We start from the raw sequence: 17,217 nt of genomic DNA, 5'->3' as shown, positions 1-17,217 counted from the left end.
TCTGTCTTCTTCCCCCTCCCTTACTCTTCCTCCCCAGTCCCTCCCCTCCCCTCCCCCTTTCCTCCTCCAGCTCCAGCCTTTGCGGCCGCGGGGGTAGCAGAGGCTATGGAGTAAGCCGGCGACAGCGGCCAGGCGCGGAGGCTGAGCGGGGACAGGCAGGTGGCTTTTAGGGGGGCGGGGGGACCGAGCCCCAGCACCGCCCCTCCCGGGAGAGAGGAAAGAGGTGAGTGGCCACTAGCCCCGAGCGGTCTGTCTCGAGGCCGCGCTCTCCCCCGGCTCTCAACCCTGGCGAGGAGGGAACGGGGAAGGACCCGCGCCTGGCGTAGGCCTCCGGGGGCCGCCCGGGCTGGCCACTGTTGCCTGGTGACGGTGTGCAGGCTGCGGGCCGGGCGGGCCGCGCGAAGCCGGGCCGGGGGAACGGCGATCCTAGGGGAGCGGATCCGAGAGGACCGAGTGCCCCGAAAGAGGCCTGGAGGGGTTAGGGAGACCTGGGACTGGAGTCGTCTGTCAGAGGGGGAATCCCCGACGCGGGTTCCGGAGCTCGGGTTTCCTTAGTGGCGATCTCGGTACCCTTTTGGGAAATTGGACACTGCCCTGGGGGTGGGTGAGACAGCTCCTCTCGGTTCTGAGGTCTGGCTCCGGGAACCTGGGTCTCCAGCCGGGCCCTCCCTCCAGCCTCCTTCCCTGACAGCAGCTACAGTTCTGGAAGGGAAGGTTATTGTGTGTGAGGTGGGTGGGGCAGATGTTTTGCTAACACTGAAAACCCCATCGGTGGCTCCTGCACTCCTGTGTTTTCTAAGCGAGAGAGAACGGATGGAGGAAGGTTTAGAGCGTAGGAGCTTGGAAGAACTTCTGGGGATCCAACTGAACGTGTACCTGTGGTCGGTGATCAGGGAGACCAATATTGTCAGATCTACCCCTGTAACAGACTTGGTGAGACTCCTGACTCAAGCGACTTAAAAGTGCTATGCCAAGTAGTGATTTAATTGTAAGTTGCCAACTAGTATTATGTAGGTCAAATTCAGGAATTATTTGTATGGTGATGCTTTAAAAAAAAATTGGATTCCATGAGTAAGAAGTTTTCTAAGTAGCATGTGTTAGTTCTGGGAAGCCAATAGTTTGAAATGAAAATGCTGTAAACCAGTTTACCATTGTAAAACGTGAGCCTGTCTAGTGATGGCTTGAAAGGCAGGGGCCTTGCAGGCATTGTTTGCTTTTTGGTTTGGCTTCCTGTCATTTTTTTCGTATAAATATTTTTCAAAAATGTAATGGTTTATGTAAAAATTATTTCTTGAGTCAATATTATAGTATCCTAGAGATGCTTTTGGGGGACTGTGTAAAGGAAAGGAACCGGAAGATAAGCACCTTCATTCTGTTAAGACCTTCTTTACCCAAATGCAAAAACCTATTGTTTTGTCTCTAAGATCCGTAAACACACAGTAAAATAAATACAGGCACAGTGTGCTTCCATACAATGGAATTTTTCTGGACAAATTAATCCTATAATTGTGAATAATTACTCATACTAATGTATTCGAAATTCATGATCGAACGTCCCCCACACCATGGGAAGAAACAGGTCCTTTTATTGTGTTGTTACTCATTGAGTAGCATCACCATCTCTCTAGGAGTTGAAGTTTGGTAGTTCCTTTCTCATGGTCATTCTCAGACTCTCGTGAGGTCCTGTTGATTTTGCCTGTTAGGTGTGTGTACTCTTCTTCAGCACTGGTTCTCTCGTTCCGGTTACCACCGTCTCTCATGTGTACTACTCTAGTAGCCTCCTGATGGTAGTCTACTGCATCTTCTCTGGTTTCTGTGTGTTCCACACCAGGCTGAGTAGCCTTTTCACAATGCAAATCTAAACACATCGTGTTTGTGTTTAAAATCCTTCAGTGGCTTCTTTTTAAGACAAACCTAAATCCTTAATGTGTCTTACAAGGTGGCTCCTGTAAGGTTGGCTCCTGATTGCCTGTCTAACCTCTGGGCCGAGGTGATTCCTTACACTTCCTTTTTCTTGCTGCCCTGTCCTCTTTTGTGTTCTCAGCTTCAGGTGTATGATTTCTTTTGGTTATGATCCTTCCTGAATATCTCCAAGAGCATGGGAATCTTCTTCCTTTCCTTTTTATCTAATTAATACCAATTCATCATTCAGTGCATTTCAGGGGAGACTTTCCTGATTAGAATAGGTTCCCTTGGCCGGCGCCGTGGCTTAACAGGCTAATCCTCCACCTTGCGGCGCCGGCACACCGGGTTCTAGTCCCGGTCGGGGCACCGGATTCTATCCCGGTTGCCCCTCTTCCAGGCCAGCTCTCTGCTATGGCCCGGGAAGGCAGTGGAGGATGGCCCAAGTGTTTGGGCCCTGCACCCGCATGGGAGACCAGGAAAAAGCACCTGGCTCCTGGCTTCGGATCAGCACAATGCACTGGCCGCAGTGGCCATTGGAGGGTGAACCAACGGCAAAAAGGAAGACCTTTCTCTCTGTCTCTCTCTGTCACTATCCACTCTGCCTGTCCAAAAAAAAAAAAAAAAAAAAAAAGTTCCCTTGATTCTCCTGACACTGTTGCAGAGTTGTGATATTTATTAATTCTTAATAAATTAATAAGGTGTTCCTCACCTATACCATCTAAGTGCTTACTGAATATTCAATGAATGAATTCACTGAACACTTACTAAATATGCCAGGAATTGTACTAAGCATTTTACATGCATCATCATTGTGAATCCTCACAACAATTACTTGAGGTATAGCTGGCTTTTCTCCCTTTTTATAAATTAGAAAATAGTGTTAGGGAGCCTCATTGTTGGTCCCAGCCCTATTAAGTATCAGAATTGACATTTGAAATTTGGTTTCCTTGCCACTGAAGATTATGTGCTTAACCCTCTAACACTTCTCACACTTGGCTCTGCATCAAAGTCACCTGTAGGTGTTTACTCAGGGTGCAAATGCTCTAACTACACCTTCAAAAATTCTGATTCCAAATGTTTGAGATAGTGTACAGGAATCTGTATAGTTTAACAAATTAGCAAGTTTAGTTAGATGTTCATGAGAGTCTGAAAATCATTGTCTTCGACAGTAATTTGGTGTTTTATGAGCTTGTTTTCACACATTGTATTACAGATTTCATTCTTTTCATAAGAAAACACTGTAGGGACTGGGCATTTGGCTTGCAGTTATGATGCTGCTGTGACACTCACATCCTATATCAGGGTGCCTGAGTTCAAGTCCTGGCTCTTTTCCGGGTTCCAACCTCTTGCTAATGTGTACCCTGAGAGGTAGCAGTGGATGGCTCAAGTAATTGTGTTCTTACCACTCACATGTGAGACCCAAATTGAATTCACAGCTTCCAGCTTCTGCCTGGCCCCAGCCCTGACTGTGCAGGCATTTTGGGAGTGAACTAGTAAATGGGTGATATTTCTGTCTGTCTCTCTCTATATATATTCCTTTTTCAGCAAATAAAACAATTTAAAAAAGAGAAGTATACAGCTATAGAAGTGACCCTAGTGATCATTTAGTCTAAATTCTTACCCAATTTTTCCTTTTCCCTCCTCTTCAGTTGGAGGAGCTGAATAATGAGAAGTTGCAGCCCTACTACTACTACTACTATTGCTACTATTTCTTTCTAAAAATAATTTCAAAAATCTGAATAACATGGTAAAAAACTACCCTAATTAGGGTATGTGCTAGAAGTTTCTTCAAAATAACTTACTTGAATGTAATCTTTTCTCAGATTTTATTGTTTAAGTTACTAATTTGCTATGTAAGCATATATTGCTTTTTGAATCTTATTGCACAGTGGTCTTAGGTTTGTAACTAATGCTGGAGACTGAATGCTTTACTTCTTAGTTCTGCCATTGCACTTTGCATGGTACTTTTCACCTAGTAGGTGCCCAGTAGTAATTGAATTGATATGTATTTCCCTGTACATTGCTAAAAGTCTCTTCAGGTTTTTTTTTTTTTTTTTATTTCTTATTTCTTCAAAAGGCAGAGTTAGAGAGAGAGGTACAGACAGAGAGACAGATATCTCTCATTTGCTGATTCACTTCCCAAATGGCCACAACAGCCAGGGCTGGAGCAGGCCGAACCCAAGAGCCAGGAGCTTGTTCTAGGTCTCCCATGTGGGTTCAGAGGCCCAAGTAGTTGGGCCATCTTCCACTGCTTAACAAGGTGCATTAACAGGGAGCTACACTGGAAGTGTGGCAGCCAGGTCTGGAACCAGCACCCATATGGGATGCTGGAGTCGCAGGCAGAGACTTAACCTATTACGCCATAGTTACGACCCTGTGTCTTCAGTTTTTTGTGTGCTTTTAAAATTAGGCTTAGTTGGCAGGTACCAATGCCATCCTACTAGATAAAGTGATCTGTTTAAGTTCATAACTAATCATAAAGATAAGATTGTCAAAGGGATCACATAAATAAGACCAGTGTCTGCTAATAATAATTGATAGAATTAAAAAGGAGAGAATGATCCTACATGGGAAGCGGGATACACAGCAGACTCATAGAATGACAAATGCCCTAAACAGCACTCTGGCCTCAGAATCAGCCTTTAAGGCATTCAGATCTGGCTAAAAAGCCCATGAGAGTATTTCAGGCATGGAAAGCCAAGACACTATGGCAAAAAATTGCCTAAATGGAAAATCTTTGTGAGTGAGATCCCAGTGGAAAGAAGGAGCCATCAAAGAAGGAGGTACCTTTCTCTGAAGGGAGGAGAGAAATTCCACTTTGATTATGGCCTTATCTAAATAAGGTCGGAGTTTGTGAACTCAAGAGGCTTCCATAGCCTTGGCAGTTCATGACAAGAGCCTGGGTGATTACTGATGTCATAAATAAGAGTGTCAGCTGTTAAATCAACAACAGAAGTCACTATGCACTTGCTCCTCATATAGGACCTCTGTCCTTAATGTGTTGTGCTATGAGAATTAATGGTAAAACTTGTCTTCAAACAGTACTCTATACTTGGTGTGTTTTTGTGGGTGCAGTCTGTTGAAATCTTTACTTAGTATATACTAAGTTGATCTTCTGTATATAAAGATAATTAAAAATGAATCTTTTTTTTTTTTTTTTTGGACAGGCAGAGTGGATAGTGACAGAGAGAGACAGAGAGAAAGGTCTTCCTTTTTGCCGTTGGTTCACCCTCCAATGGCCACTGCGGCCAGTGCATTGTGCTGATCCGAAGCCAGGAGTCAGGTGCTTTTTCCTGGTCTCCCATGCGGGTGCAGGGCCCAAGGACTTGAGCCATCCTCCACTGCCTTCCCGGGCCATAGCAGAGAGCTGGCCTGGAAGAGGGGCAACCGGGATAGAATCCGGTGCCCCGACCGGGACTAGAACCCGGTGTGCCGGCGCCGCAAGGTGGAGGATTAGCCTGTTAAGCCACGGCGCCGGCCTAAAAATGAATCTTAATGAAGAATGGGATGGGAGAGGGAGTAGGAGATGGGATGGTTTGTGGGTGGGAGGGAGGTTATTAGGGGAAAAACTGCTATAATCCAAAAGTTGTACTTTTGAAATTTGTATTTATTAAAAAAAGTTTTCTATAAAAAATTAGGCTTACCGCTGTAACTAGTCTGTTCTGGCTCAACTGATAATAATTAGATACTTTTTAAAAGAATGAGAATACTCAGCTGGTACAATCCATGTTGTTTTGAATAAGATTAAACATGACTTTTGTTTAGGCTAAAGAATAAGCCAAGCCCTTTTTTTTTTTTTTTTTTAATCTTTCTCTGAGTGCCTCAAGAAGAAGAAATAAATTTTTCGAGACTGTATCTCACGATTTTCTATCTATAGGTATAAACAGATGAGCACTGCATATAGGAATGTGGTCACAAAGTTTTTTCTCAAATTTTATGAAACATTTTACTGAAAGTATTTAATGTCATATAATGTAATTCTTATTTAGAATTATAGAATTTCATTTTATGAATACTTAACTGTATAAATAAATGATTATATTCTTTTATTTCTAAGTATTTACATAGAAATCTCACACCCTTATGCCTCTTTAAGGGATTAAAGAGAATATTTCAGTTCATATGTATTACTTATATTACAGTTCTTTGTAGTCAGTATGTATTATTTTGTGCTTCTTGTCAACCTGGCCTCTGCTAGGTGCCTTGAAACAAAGTTGCGAAGTATAATTTCGTTGTCAGATGTCATTTTTCAGTAACCTTTCTATTTGTATAGCAGTATTTTCAACAAAAAATACAAGGTAATTCTGCTTTTTAATATTTTGTTCCTGGGGAAGTTAGGGACACTTCATAATTGTATTATTTAAAAATTGAGGAAGTGTCTTTAGCCTGATTTTACCCATTATTTTCCTGTTACATCTAGATTCATGACCAGACAGAACTGAAAAAATTTTCAGTTCTTTTCATCTACCTGCCATTAGGTGCTGTACCATTCAACCCACTTTCTGCCAGGTGCACATCAAATCTATGTTACAAGAAATTTGCATACTCAACTCTGCTGAAAGCCAGGTCATAAGTTGGTAGACAGTCTTCAGATTATACTGAAGTTTCGCCGAATCTTATTTTTGCTGAGATTTGGAAGGGGAAAAGGGCTGAATTTTAAGTGAATTCCACTAAGTATTGTGCAAGGAGAAATGGCTAAATATTTTTCTCGTTTATAATTTTTGTCTTTGGAAAAATGGGCTTATTTCTGTACTAATTAACAAAGTGAAAATTTAGAAAGAACTATGATTATAAGAAAAGATATTTGGACCATACATTTCACACATGTCAACTGGCAGTTGCCAATAATTCAATATCTCATTTAAGTTTAGGTCTTATTGGTTTATTGAGATAATTCTGTCCTTAGCTGTCTGTTACTCTCATGATATCCTTGGGAGACCTTTTCCAAGGCTGCATTCTTTATTTGGGCTCATAGTGCCCAATTTTTAACTTCAATCTAGACTTTTTTTTTTTTTTTAAGATTTATTTATTTATTTGAAAGGCAGAGTTACAGAGAGTCAGAGGCAGAGTGAGAGAGGTCTTCCATCTGCTGGTTCACTCCCCAGATGGCTGCAATGGTTGGAGCTGGGCCAATCCAAAGCCAGGAGCCAGGAGCTTCTTCTGGGTCTCCCACAGGGGTACAGGGGCCCAAGGACCTGGGCCATCCTCTACTGCTTTCCCAGGCCATAGCAGAGAACTGGATTGGAAGTTGAGCAGCCAGGACTCAAACTGGCACCCATATCGGATGCCAGCACTGCAGGTGGCAGCTTTACCCGCCATGCCACAGTGCTGGCCCCTAGACTTTATTTTTTTTCCCTAAGTTTTTGGCCTTCATATCTAAAAACCTAATAGGTAGCTCCATATGAACATCATCCAGACAACAAAATTTCTGCATCCCCAAAATTGAGTTGTTCCTCCCACAAACAATCAACTTTTTCCTGTAGCTCCTGCCTTTGCAAATGGTTTCACCCTCCACTTAGATTCTGAAATTGGACTTGGAAGTAGGGGCATGACATTGCTATTTTGTCCCTTTCTTTTATCTAATTTATCAGTACGTTCTTTTAGTTCTAACTCCTACTTGTTTCTTAATTTTTTTTCTTTCTTGCTGCTATTTCCATAATCCAGCAGTCTCCTCAACTTTTAAAATTTGTTTAAAATGTGAACTGTAATATGAAAATGCAGGACATAATTTACTTTTAATATATAAATATAAAACAAACAGCCTTGTAACTAGTACCTTTGACACCCTCTTCTCACCATTTCTTCCCAATTTTTCGTGCCTGTATTTCCAATGGCCTTTCCTTTATTTCTTCCTGTGTTTATATTCTGATTATGAATATCATCTCTGACTACATATTAAAGTTTTCAGTCTTGCCATACCTGCCTCTGTCCCTAGTATATCTTTCATTCTGCTTGATACAATGAATAGTTGATCATCTTACTCAAGTCTAAAACTTTTCTGTGGCTTATCTTAGCTTGCCTTTATACTTCCAGTCTCCTTTTCCATCCTTTGTTTTTTTCCAGCTTTTATCTGAACTGCTGTGTTTTCACTCCTACAGTTTTCCCATTCTCTCCCTCATTCACTCCTACTCACCATTAAAAACATCCCTTGTGTTACTGTTAGAAAACATTCTTCTGTTCTTTTTGCAGTTCTGACACTCTGTACATGTATATTAAGCAGTTGTTGTGATTGTTTTACTTTTCTTTCTTCTCCATTTCTGGTAAAGTTCTTCATAGTCAGTTTTTCCTTTACCTCCTCCTCAGTTTCTTATACCAATATGGTATCAGGTACATGGAGTACACCATTGTTGACTCTGTTTAGATGATGGATAGGTATCTCAGGTTTGAATATCAGTTCTTTGTTTTCATTCTGTATTCTTATTTTCAGATCTTACCATAATCTTCCTCTCCTCATATCTTGGTACTTGATATTCCCTCTTTTTGAATATTCCTTCCCTTTTGTTCCTGCCTGAAAATCACTTCATTTTTGAGTGCATTTTTATGTTCCTATGGCATGGAACATTTATGCCTCTTGTTAATTGTTACAGCTCCGCAGGTCTGGATCTGCTGCTGCTGGACTGAGTCTTTAAAGACAAGAAGTATTTCCCTATACACCTGCATTCCCAGGATGTAACATGGTGCATAGCATGTAATATGTAGCTATGCAGGCAAAGTTAAAGAAATGGATAAATAAGTTTCAAAGAAGATTCTATATCACTTTACCTTCCCATCAATATCAGCAGCAGATGTTCACGAAGAACTTGGCATAGCAAATAAATGTTTTTATAATTCCTGTAGCAACATTTTGTAACTGCTTATAAAAATGCCACATTAAATTTAAAAGGGAAAGTGAGCATTTCTGTTTATAGACAGTTCAAATCTTTAATACAAAGAAAATAGATTATATTTAAGTAAATACAGTTAACAGAAAACTGGATACAACCATATAAAATGTTTTTAGTTTCTTTCTACCAACAAGTTTAAAACATATGATACACAGATTCAGGTCACACAAATTAAAATGTATCTTTGATTGATTTTAGCAGCTTAAATTTATGGACAATCTTATCTATAAGCCATTTAAAATAAAACTCTTAATAAAATTTCCCCATGTGGACATACAATATGTACACACATATAACATAGCATACTAGACCAATATGGTCTATATATTTATATATTATATGGTTGTGCTTAAGTTTACTGGTTAAACAAACTACACCATGTTAGATATTTAAGAGGTGTTTTCAAATACATGATTCTTAAAATTTATAGAAGGCATTGGACCTTCTGGTAAATGTTTTCTTAAGTTGTTATCTAATGGTTGAAACTGTTTGCTAAGTATTCATGCGATATTGCTATTGTCAGCAAGCGATCTAGGACTTGCTCCCTCATTTCTCTATTCTAAGCCCAACTTGTTCTTTCATTTCTCTATTCTCTTCAAGGTAGGAAACTAATTCTATTATGAAGTAATCTGTAGGATGCACAATTTAATCTTTAGACCTTATAAAAGAGATGGCTAACATTTTTCTGTAATAGCATAGCCAAAATAAGAACTTAAATAATAATCTCATAGCTAGATTCACTTCGCCATCAGCAAAGTATACAGTAAGTAGAAAAAACCTCCCTTTCAGACCAAAGGGAAAGAAAGTTTTAAATTCAGAATATAATTTTCCTCATGGGCATTGTCTACCTTAGAAAAACTACTACAGAACATGCCTGTGACTATAGACTTGTAGTTCAGGCCACCGAAGATTAGAGATGGGACATGGGCACTCCCTTGACTTGCATCCTCTGGTCTGCTTTAACACAAACCAGGAGGAAAAGAAAGCTAGGCATCAGAAGCAATGGGTGGCAGGCCTATTAATGGCTCATCTGTACAGTGATCTGCCCTCAAGGAGACCCAACAGGCCAGTCCACTGCAGTGGCTTTCAAAGTGGCAAGCCTGGGCTTCAGCAGAACTCAACTTGTGAAGAGCCCTGGCAGCTCTGCCAAGAGTTGGATCACTGGAAATGGACCTGCCCTGGAGTCGAAGGATGCCCAGGTCAGAGCCACAGATCTTATTGGCTCTAAGCTGAAAAGCCCTTCACTCAGCCCAACTTCCAAAGTGACCACTGCAGCTGAGGGTGTGGTCAAGTAGGGTCAGCAACATTGCAGGCAGAACTGTAAATTTCTTGTTAGAGATGCCCCCTGCCTTTACCTGGCCAGCTCTCCTCCCAGGCCAGCCAAGTAATGAAAGTCAACAGAGTGCCTTCCCCTAGGAGGTTCACACCTCCCTTAGGATATACCCCATGTGAAGAGATAGATAGGTCTGGGCCTCTTAACTTACAAGGCCTAAAGCCCACCAGATTATTATTAAGCCCCTTCTATCAGGTTCTATTTGCCTCTCAATCAGAAAACTTAATTGTAGCTTAGACAGCACCTTTCTTAGCTCCTCTAATAATGACTCTGTCCTTTGTTCTAGACTCTGTCTAGCGTACTTGGGCCTCATTCCTTTGTAATCATAACCTCTACTCTACCACCAATGGCTCTACTCCCAACCTGTGTGTACTGATGGTCCTCTTCCCCACTTAATGCTGTATAATTGTTCAAACCTGGTTAATGCCACTCTTAGGATCATTGGTTACTATCCTCACCCTGTCTTTTATGACCTTGTCTAAATATGATCAGAGTCGGCAAACTTGGAAGGCTTCCATAGCCTTGGCAACTCATGACGACAGCCTAGGGTGGTTACTGGCGCCATAAACTAGAGTGTCAATTTGTTGGGTCAACAACAGGAGCCACTGTGCACTTGCTCCTCATGTGGGATCTCTGTCCTTAATGTGCTGTACATTGTGATTTAATGCTATAACTAGTACTCAAACAGTATGTTTCACTTTGTGTGTCTATGTGAGTGCAAACTGTTGAAACCTTTATACTAAATTGATCTTCTGTATGTGAAGAGAATTGAAAATGAATCTTGATGCAAATGGAAGGGGAGAGGGAGCAGGAGAGGGGAGGGTTGCGGGTGGGAGGGAAGTTATGGGAGGGGGAAGCCACTGTAATCCATAAGCTGTACACTGGAAATTTATATTCATTAAATAAAAGTTAAAAAAAAAAAGAAAAAAAAAAAAAGAAAACTGGATACAAATAAGTGCTGCCTTAGTCCAGTGATCTTCCAATATTTTTGAAGAACTGTGTACCCCTTTGTGTGTTTTCAAGTTAAGGGCATCTTTAAGTTTTTTGTTGTTGTTAAGAGTTTAAATATTGTGGCCGGTGCTGGGGTGTAGTGGGTTAAGCCTCCTCCTGCGGCGCCAGCATCCCTTATGGGCACCAGTGTGTGTTTGGGCTGCTCCTTTTCCAATCCAGCTTTCTGCTAATGGCCTGGGGTAGCAGCAGAAGCTGGCCCATGTGCTTGGACTCCTTCACCAACATGGGAAATCCAGAAGAGGCTTCTGGTTCCTTGCTTCAGATTGGCCCAGCCCCAGCCATTTGTGGCCATTTGGGGAGTGAACCAGTGGATGGAAGACATCTCTCTCTGTCTCTCCTTCTATCTGAACTCTGCCTCTCAAATAAGTAAATAAATCTTTTTTTTTAAATATTGTTGCAAGTTTCTAGGTTGTTGTATATTGTCATTGTTCTTCATCAAAACCTTGGAGTTCATGTTTATCAGTTGAAATAAACATGTTCTGATACATATTGTTAAGATCTTCTTGGAAGAAATAAAGCACAGTCACCTTTGTTCTTCTTACCAACATTTCGCTTTATTCTTAAGGTATGTTCTCTCAGAATTAATGTGTTGTCAAATTGCATGCCCTTTTCCCTGCAAGGCTTTTTAGACTCGGAGAAATGCTCTATGGAAGTCTGAGATGACTGAAAGAAATGTTGTTTTTAGTCACTTGGGGAAAAATTGTGAAGGAAGAGATGATTAAGGAAAATCTTCAGAGCGTAGACTTGTTCTCAAGCAAATCAGTTTTAGGAAAGAGTACACATGGAAGTGGAAGATTTGTAGTGTGAAAGGGTTTTTCAACCTATTTTGTGCCAAGGATCCCTTTGGCAATCTAATGAAGCCTATGGATGTGTTCTCAGGGTAGTATTTTAAGAATACATTTGTCAGTTTCCACAGATGCCTGATGGGATTTGATTGAATTGCATTGAATCTGTAGGTTGATGGGGAGAATTGATATCTTAACAACACTAAGTTTTCTAATTGTAATCACAATTTTTCTTTCCATCTATTTAGGGTTTTTTTTTTTTCACTTTCTCTCAGCAATTTTTTTTTCATTATATTGGTCTTGCTTTTTTATCCAGTTTGAAAATGTCTGCTTACACGTGATGTAATTATTGATATGAATGGATATGTCAGCCATCTTACTATTGAATTTCTATTTGCCATATTTGTTATTTGTTTCTGTTTCTTTTTGTATTTATCAGTTTATTTTATGATTCTTATTTTATTCCTACTATTGGCTTGTTAGTGATAGCTTTTTATTATTTTAATTATTGTTCTGGAGTTTACAATGTGTATCTTTAACTTACCACAGTATGCCTTCAACTATTTTTATACTACATCACGCGTGGTGGATTAATCCACTTCCTGCAATGCCAGCATCCCATATGGGTGCTGGTTCAAGTCCTCGCTGCTCCACTTCCAATCCAGCTCCATGCTAATGCCCCTGAGAAAGCAGCAGAAGATGGCCCAAGTGCTTGGATCCCTGCCACTCATGTGGAAGATCTGATTGGAGTTCCAGGCTCCTGGCTTCAGCCTGGCCCAACCGTGGCCATTGCAGCCATTTGAGGAGTGAACCAGTAGGTGGAAGAACTCTTGTCTTTCCTCTCTATGTAAGTCTGCCTTTCAAATAAATAAGTTTTTTTTTTTTTAAAAAGTACTGTCTTTAATATTTCTTGAAGTGATTGTCTAGTAACACATTCTCTCAGATTTTGTTTTTCTGAAAAAACCTTTATTTCACTTTGATTTTTGAAAGATTTTTTTCTCCCCACCTACCAAATTCTGACAGTTTCTGTTAACACTTTAAAGAAATCATTCATTTGTTCTCTGCCATACATAGTCTCTGATGTGAAGTCTGGGGAAACTAAAAAAGAAAATTTGCACGGAGGGGAAGATTTATTTGAAAGGCAGAGTTACAGAGAGGGTGAGACAGACAGAGAAGCATCTTTCATCCACTGGTTCACTCCCCAAAGGGCCACAGTGGACCAGGTCTGGGCTCATTCTGGGGATCTGTATATATTGTTACTCTTGTGATATTGCCCCACATATTACTAAGTCTGTGTTCATCTTTTCAACCTTTTACTCTGTCTGCAGGTTTCACTAATCTTTTGTCACCCTACACTGTATTCTGTTCATATTTGCTAAATTTATTACGTATATATTATTTTTAATTTCTCGAATTTTTATTTGGATCTTTTATTGTGTTCCATTTTTTTATAGTGTTCATAGTTTCCTCTAAAAACTTTGTTAGCATTTTAATGTTCTGTGCTAATTCTGTAATCTATTGTTTTACATTTGTGTCTAACTTTATTTGAAATACAGAGACAGAGAAACAGAGAAAGCTCTTCTATCTGCTGGTTCCCTCTCCAAATGCTTACATCAGCTAGGGCTGGGCCAGGCTTTGAAGCCAGGAGCCTGGAACTCTATTCTGGTCTACCACGTGGTGGCAGAGAGAGAAGTACTGGAACCATCATCTGTCTGCCAGGGTGTGCTTGAGCAGGAAACTGGATTGGAAGTTGAGGAGCTGGGACTCAAACCAGATGTTCCTACTGGGATGTGGGTATCCCAAGAGGTGTACTTAACTGCTGTGTTCAACGCCTGCTCCTGTAATCTGTCATTTTAAGTCTGTTTTTATTGACTGATTTTTGCATTTTATTATAGGTCACATTTTCTCCTTGGCATTTTTGATGATTATTGATTACATGCTGAACAATGAATGTTACATTGCTTGGTATTTAATGTGTGTGCATGCGTACCTGTGTATGTGTTCCTTTCATGAATGTTGAGTTTTGTTCTGGGAGGCAGGTTAACAGTTTACAATAAATTAGGTCATTTGAGGATTGCTTTCACCTTGTTAGAGCAGGTTTAGATGAGCTTACTCTAAGGATGGTTTACTACTAAGTCACACTGCTTCTAGAGTTTCTGCTGAATGCCTTAGTGACCAGTGAAGACTCTACTCTGGGATAGTAGGATGAGATAGTGAATGGTTTTGCAGCCCTGAAGTCTGAAACTGTCCGGCGCATAGCTCTCTAGTGGGTCCATGCCTGCTATGTACATCTTAGCACTTAACCAAGTGTGAAGGATACGCCTATGCTCTTTTTCAGTGCGGCCTCCTTCACTTCAAAATTCTGTCTTTGGGTGTCTAGCAGCCTCAGCATCCTCGAATTCCAGCTTATGTTCTTAGCCTCTCAACTCAGCTAGATGGCTCCTTGGGTTCTACTCTTTGCTCATAGCTTAGAATGGGCCTCTAGGCAGAAAGCTAGGGCAAGCCTAGGGTTTACCCTATTAGTTTTCTTTCTCGCTGGCCTCCCAGGATCTTGCTGCATACCTAACATGTGAAAACATTTGTTTTATATATTTTATTCAATTTTCTATTTTTCTAAGGCAAAAAATAAATTCAGACTTTTTTTCCTCTATCATGGCCAAAAGTTAGAGAATAACATTCTTGAATTCCTGATTAAAATATGTATGATTTGAAAGGAAACCAGTTATTTTCAAATAATTTAAAAAATACTTTTATAACTGTGATACAGTAGTATATTTGCTTAATATATTAAATAACCAAATCTAGTGTGGAGCCTGAAAAGCCTAATTCTAATTCTTTGAGTTCTTTCTGTGATTCCAGGTTAGAAACCACTGCTTTTGAACTTAAAGTCTCCTCTCCACTCTACCCTCATTCCTTTTCTTTTTCCTGTCCTCTCCTATATATTCCCTGAGAAGTCTTCGTATAACAGTAGATAGGAAACTCTAGTTTAAAGAAAGTTTTCTTAAAAAAAAAAAGATACCATCACAAGTAGAGTCTGTTTTAATTCACCAAATAATAAGTCAAACCTAACAATGACTAATTATTACTAATAGTTACTGACCATTGTGTTTATTAAGCAATCACTAATTAACAATAACTGATTGTTAATAACGCTATTAAGAACAAAACATGTGTATGTTATTTTTAAGATTTATTTTATTTATTTGAATGTCAGAATTACAGAGAGAGGGAGAGAGAGAGATCTCTCCCTTTGCTGGCTCACTCCCCAAAGGGCCACAACAACCAGGGCTGGGCTAGGCCAAAGCCCAGAGTCGAGTCGAGAGCTTCATCCAGGTCTCCCATGTGAGTGTAGGGGCCCAAGCGCTTGGACCATCTTTCATTGTTTCCTCAGGTGCATTAGCAGGGAGGGGGATCAGAAGTGGTGCAGCCGGAACTCTAAGCGGAATCCAATATGGGGTGCTGGTGTTGCAGATGGTAGCTTAACCCCTTGTGCCACAATGCTGGGCCATATAAAGACTTATTAAATATTGATTTATTTACATGTCAAATTATTAAAAATAATAGGTGACCTTCTGCTTGTGTGTCTTTTATTGTACCTTTGCCAGGAATCTTTTTCTCTCAGGAAATATTCTTAAATAATTTCATAGTATAATAATTATTATTTTAATAGTAAATGAAACTTTCTATGAACACAAATCAGTATATAACATTTCCTTTTAGATATTTATGTTGCTATTTTTAATGTGAAGTGTTACTGAGAGGTTCTAAACACTAAAGACACCTTTAAGGATTAATGTTACAGAGTTCAATGACATTCATTCTCTTTGTTCATGTCAGTGTCAAGTGCAAATATGTCTTCATGGTCTGAAAGAACTGAGGTTAAAAGGAGCAGTTGGGTTACTAGACTTAAGTTTGTGCTCTAGTATGTTGGGTTCTCTGAAGACATAACAAACATGCAACTTTTCTATATAACATTGTTTTGATCATTGTTTGGGGGTATTAAGCTTTTTAAATTAAATTAAGAATAAATGTTTATACAAATAAAAATGATCAGTTCTCCCTATTTTTCTGTATTTCTAGGTAGCTGGAACCACCTAGTATTGCAGCCATGGAGTCAATGCTTAATAAATTGAAGAGTACTGTTACAAAAGTCACAGCTGATGTCACTAGCGCTGTAATGGGAAATCCTGTCACTAGAGAGTTTGATGTTGGTCGTCACATTGCCAGTGGTGGGAATGGGCTAGCTTGGAAGATTTTTAATGGCACAAAGAAATCAACAAAGCAGGTAAGTTATTCAGAATCTAGTTAGAAAAAGCACATCCTAAGTACCATGAAGTGCATGAATGTATGTTTATGTTAAGACATGCAAAAAGTTGGTAAATGGATTCTTTTTTTTTTTTGGTAAATGAATTTTTTTTAAAATTTTTTTTTGACAGGCAGAGTTAGACAGTGAGAGAGAGAGAGAGAGAAAGGTCTTCCTTTTTCCATTGGTTCACCCCACAAGTGGCCGCTGCGGCCGGTGCGCTGCGCCGATCCGAAGCCAGGAGCCAGGTGCTTCCTCCTGGTCTCCCATACAGGTGCAGGGCCCAAGGACCTGGGCCATCCTCCACTGCACTTCTGGGCCACAGCAGAGAGCTGGACTCGAAGAGGAGCAGCCAGGACAGAATCCAGCGCCCCAACCGGGACTAGAACCTGGGGTGCCGGCGCGGCAGGCGGAGGACTAGCCTAGTGAGCCGTGGCGCCGGCCAGGTAAATGGATTCTTAAATGACTCTTTAGTTCGTATTTCCTCTTCTGAAATCATACAAAGACAAATGCTTTTAAACATATCCTGAATATCCCGGTAATAGATTCGCTTTCTGACATAGTGTAACATCTTGACGATCTGATTTTACTTACATAATAAAATAGATGTCAGATGTGAATATTTTATTATATTAGATAGAAATATTTAACAAAATGTATATCTATGAAATTTGTCATGATCCTTAAATTTCCTTTCAGGTTCATTAGTAAATTATTGACAAAATAACTAGTTATTTTTTTTCAACCTTAAATATGTCTTATTTACTGCATTCTTTTTCTCTCTTTCTCTATAGCCTTTAGAAAATAGACTGCTATACTATTTTGTGTTAAACCTGATGGGTTTTAACACTGGGACATATATATTGCAGAAAGTAATCAGTAGTGTGTTTTAGGTTATTTATTTCATACTGATTTTGAAACTAACTTCATTTAGTAAAGAGTGGTTTGAATGATTTGTAATTTTTTTTCATTCTTTGGTTATGACACCAACAGATG

General features: G+C 40.0%; 1 protein-coding gene across 5 annotated transcripts in view; it reads left to right on the top strand.

The window, feature by feature from the left end:
• The first annotated feature begins 9 nt into the window (after positions 1-9).
• SCYL2 (SCY1 like pseudokinase 2) overlaps positions 10-17,217 on the top strand; it is a 64,391-nt gene continuing 47,183 nt past the window's right edge. The window contains exons 1-2 of one of the 5 annotated variants that reach the window (XM_062203066.1): positions 10-223; positions 15,999-16,203. In XM_062203066.1, coding sequence (XP_062059050.1) covers positions 16,027-16,203 — 177 coding nt within the window. In that variant the 5' untranslated portion in view covers positions 10-223; positions 15,999-16,026. Of the gene's footprint in view, positions 224-12,748; positions 12,766-13,496; positions 13,709-15,998; positions 16,204-17,217 lie in introns of those variants that run through there. The other 4 variants (XM_062203064.1, XM_062203062.1, XM_062203065.1 and 1 more) reach the window with 4 other exon arrangements.

Source organism: Lepus europaeus, chromosome 10 (genome assembly GCF_033115175.1).
Source record: "Lepus europaeus isolate LE1 chromosome 10, mLepTim1.pri, whole genome shotgun sequence".
Taxonomy (NCBI): domain Eukaryota; kingdom Metazoa; phylum Chordata; class Mammalia; order Lagomorpha; family Leporidae; genus Lepus; species Lepus europaeus.
This window is presented reverse-complemented; position numbering and strand designations above follow the sequence as displayed.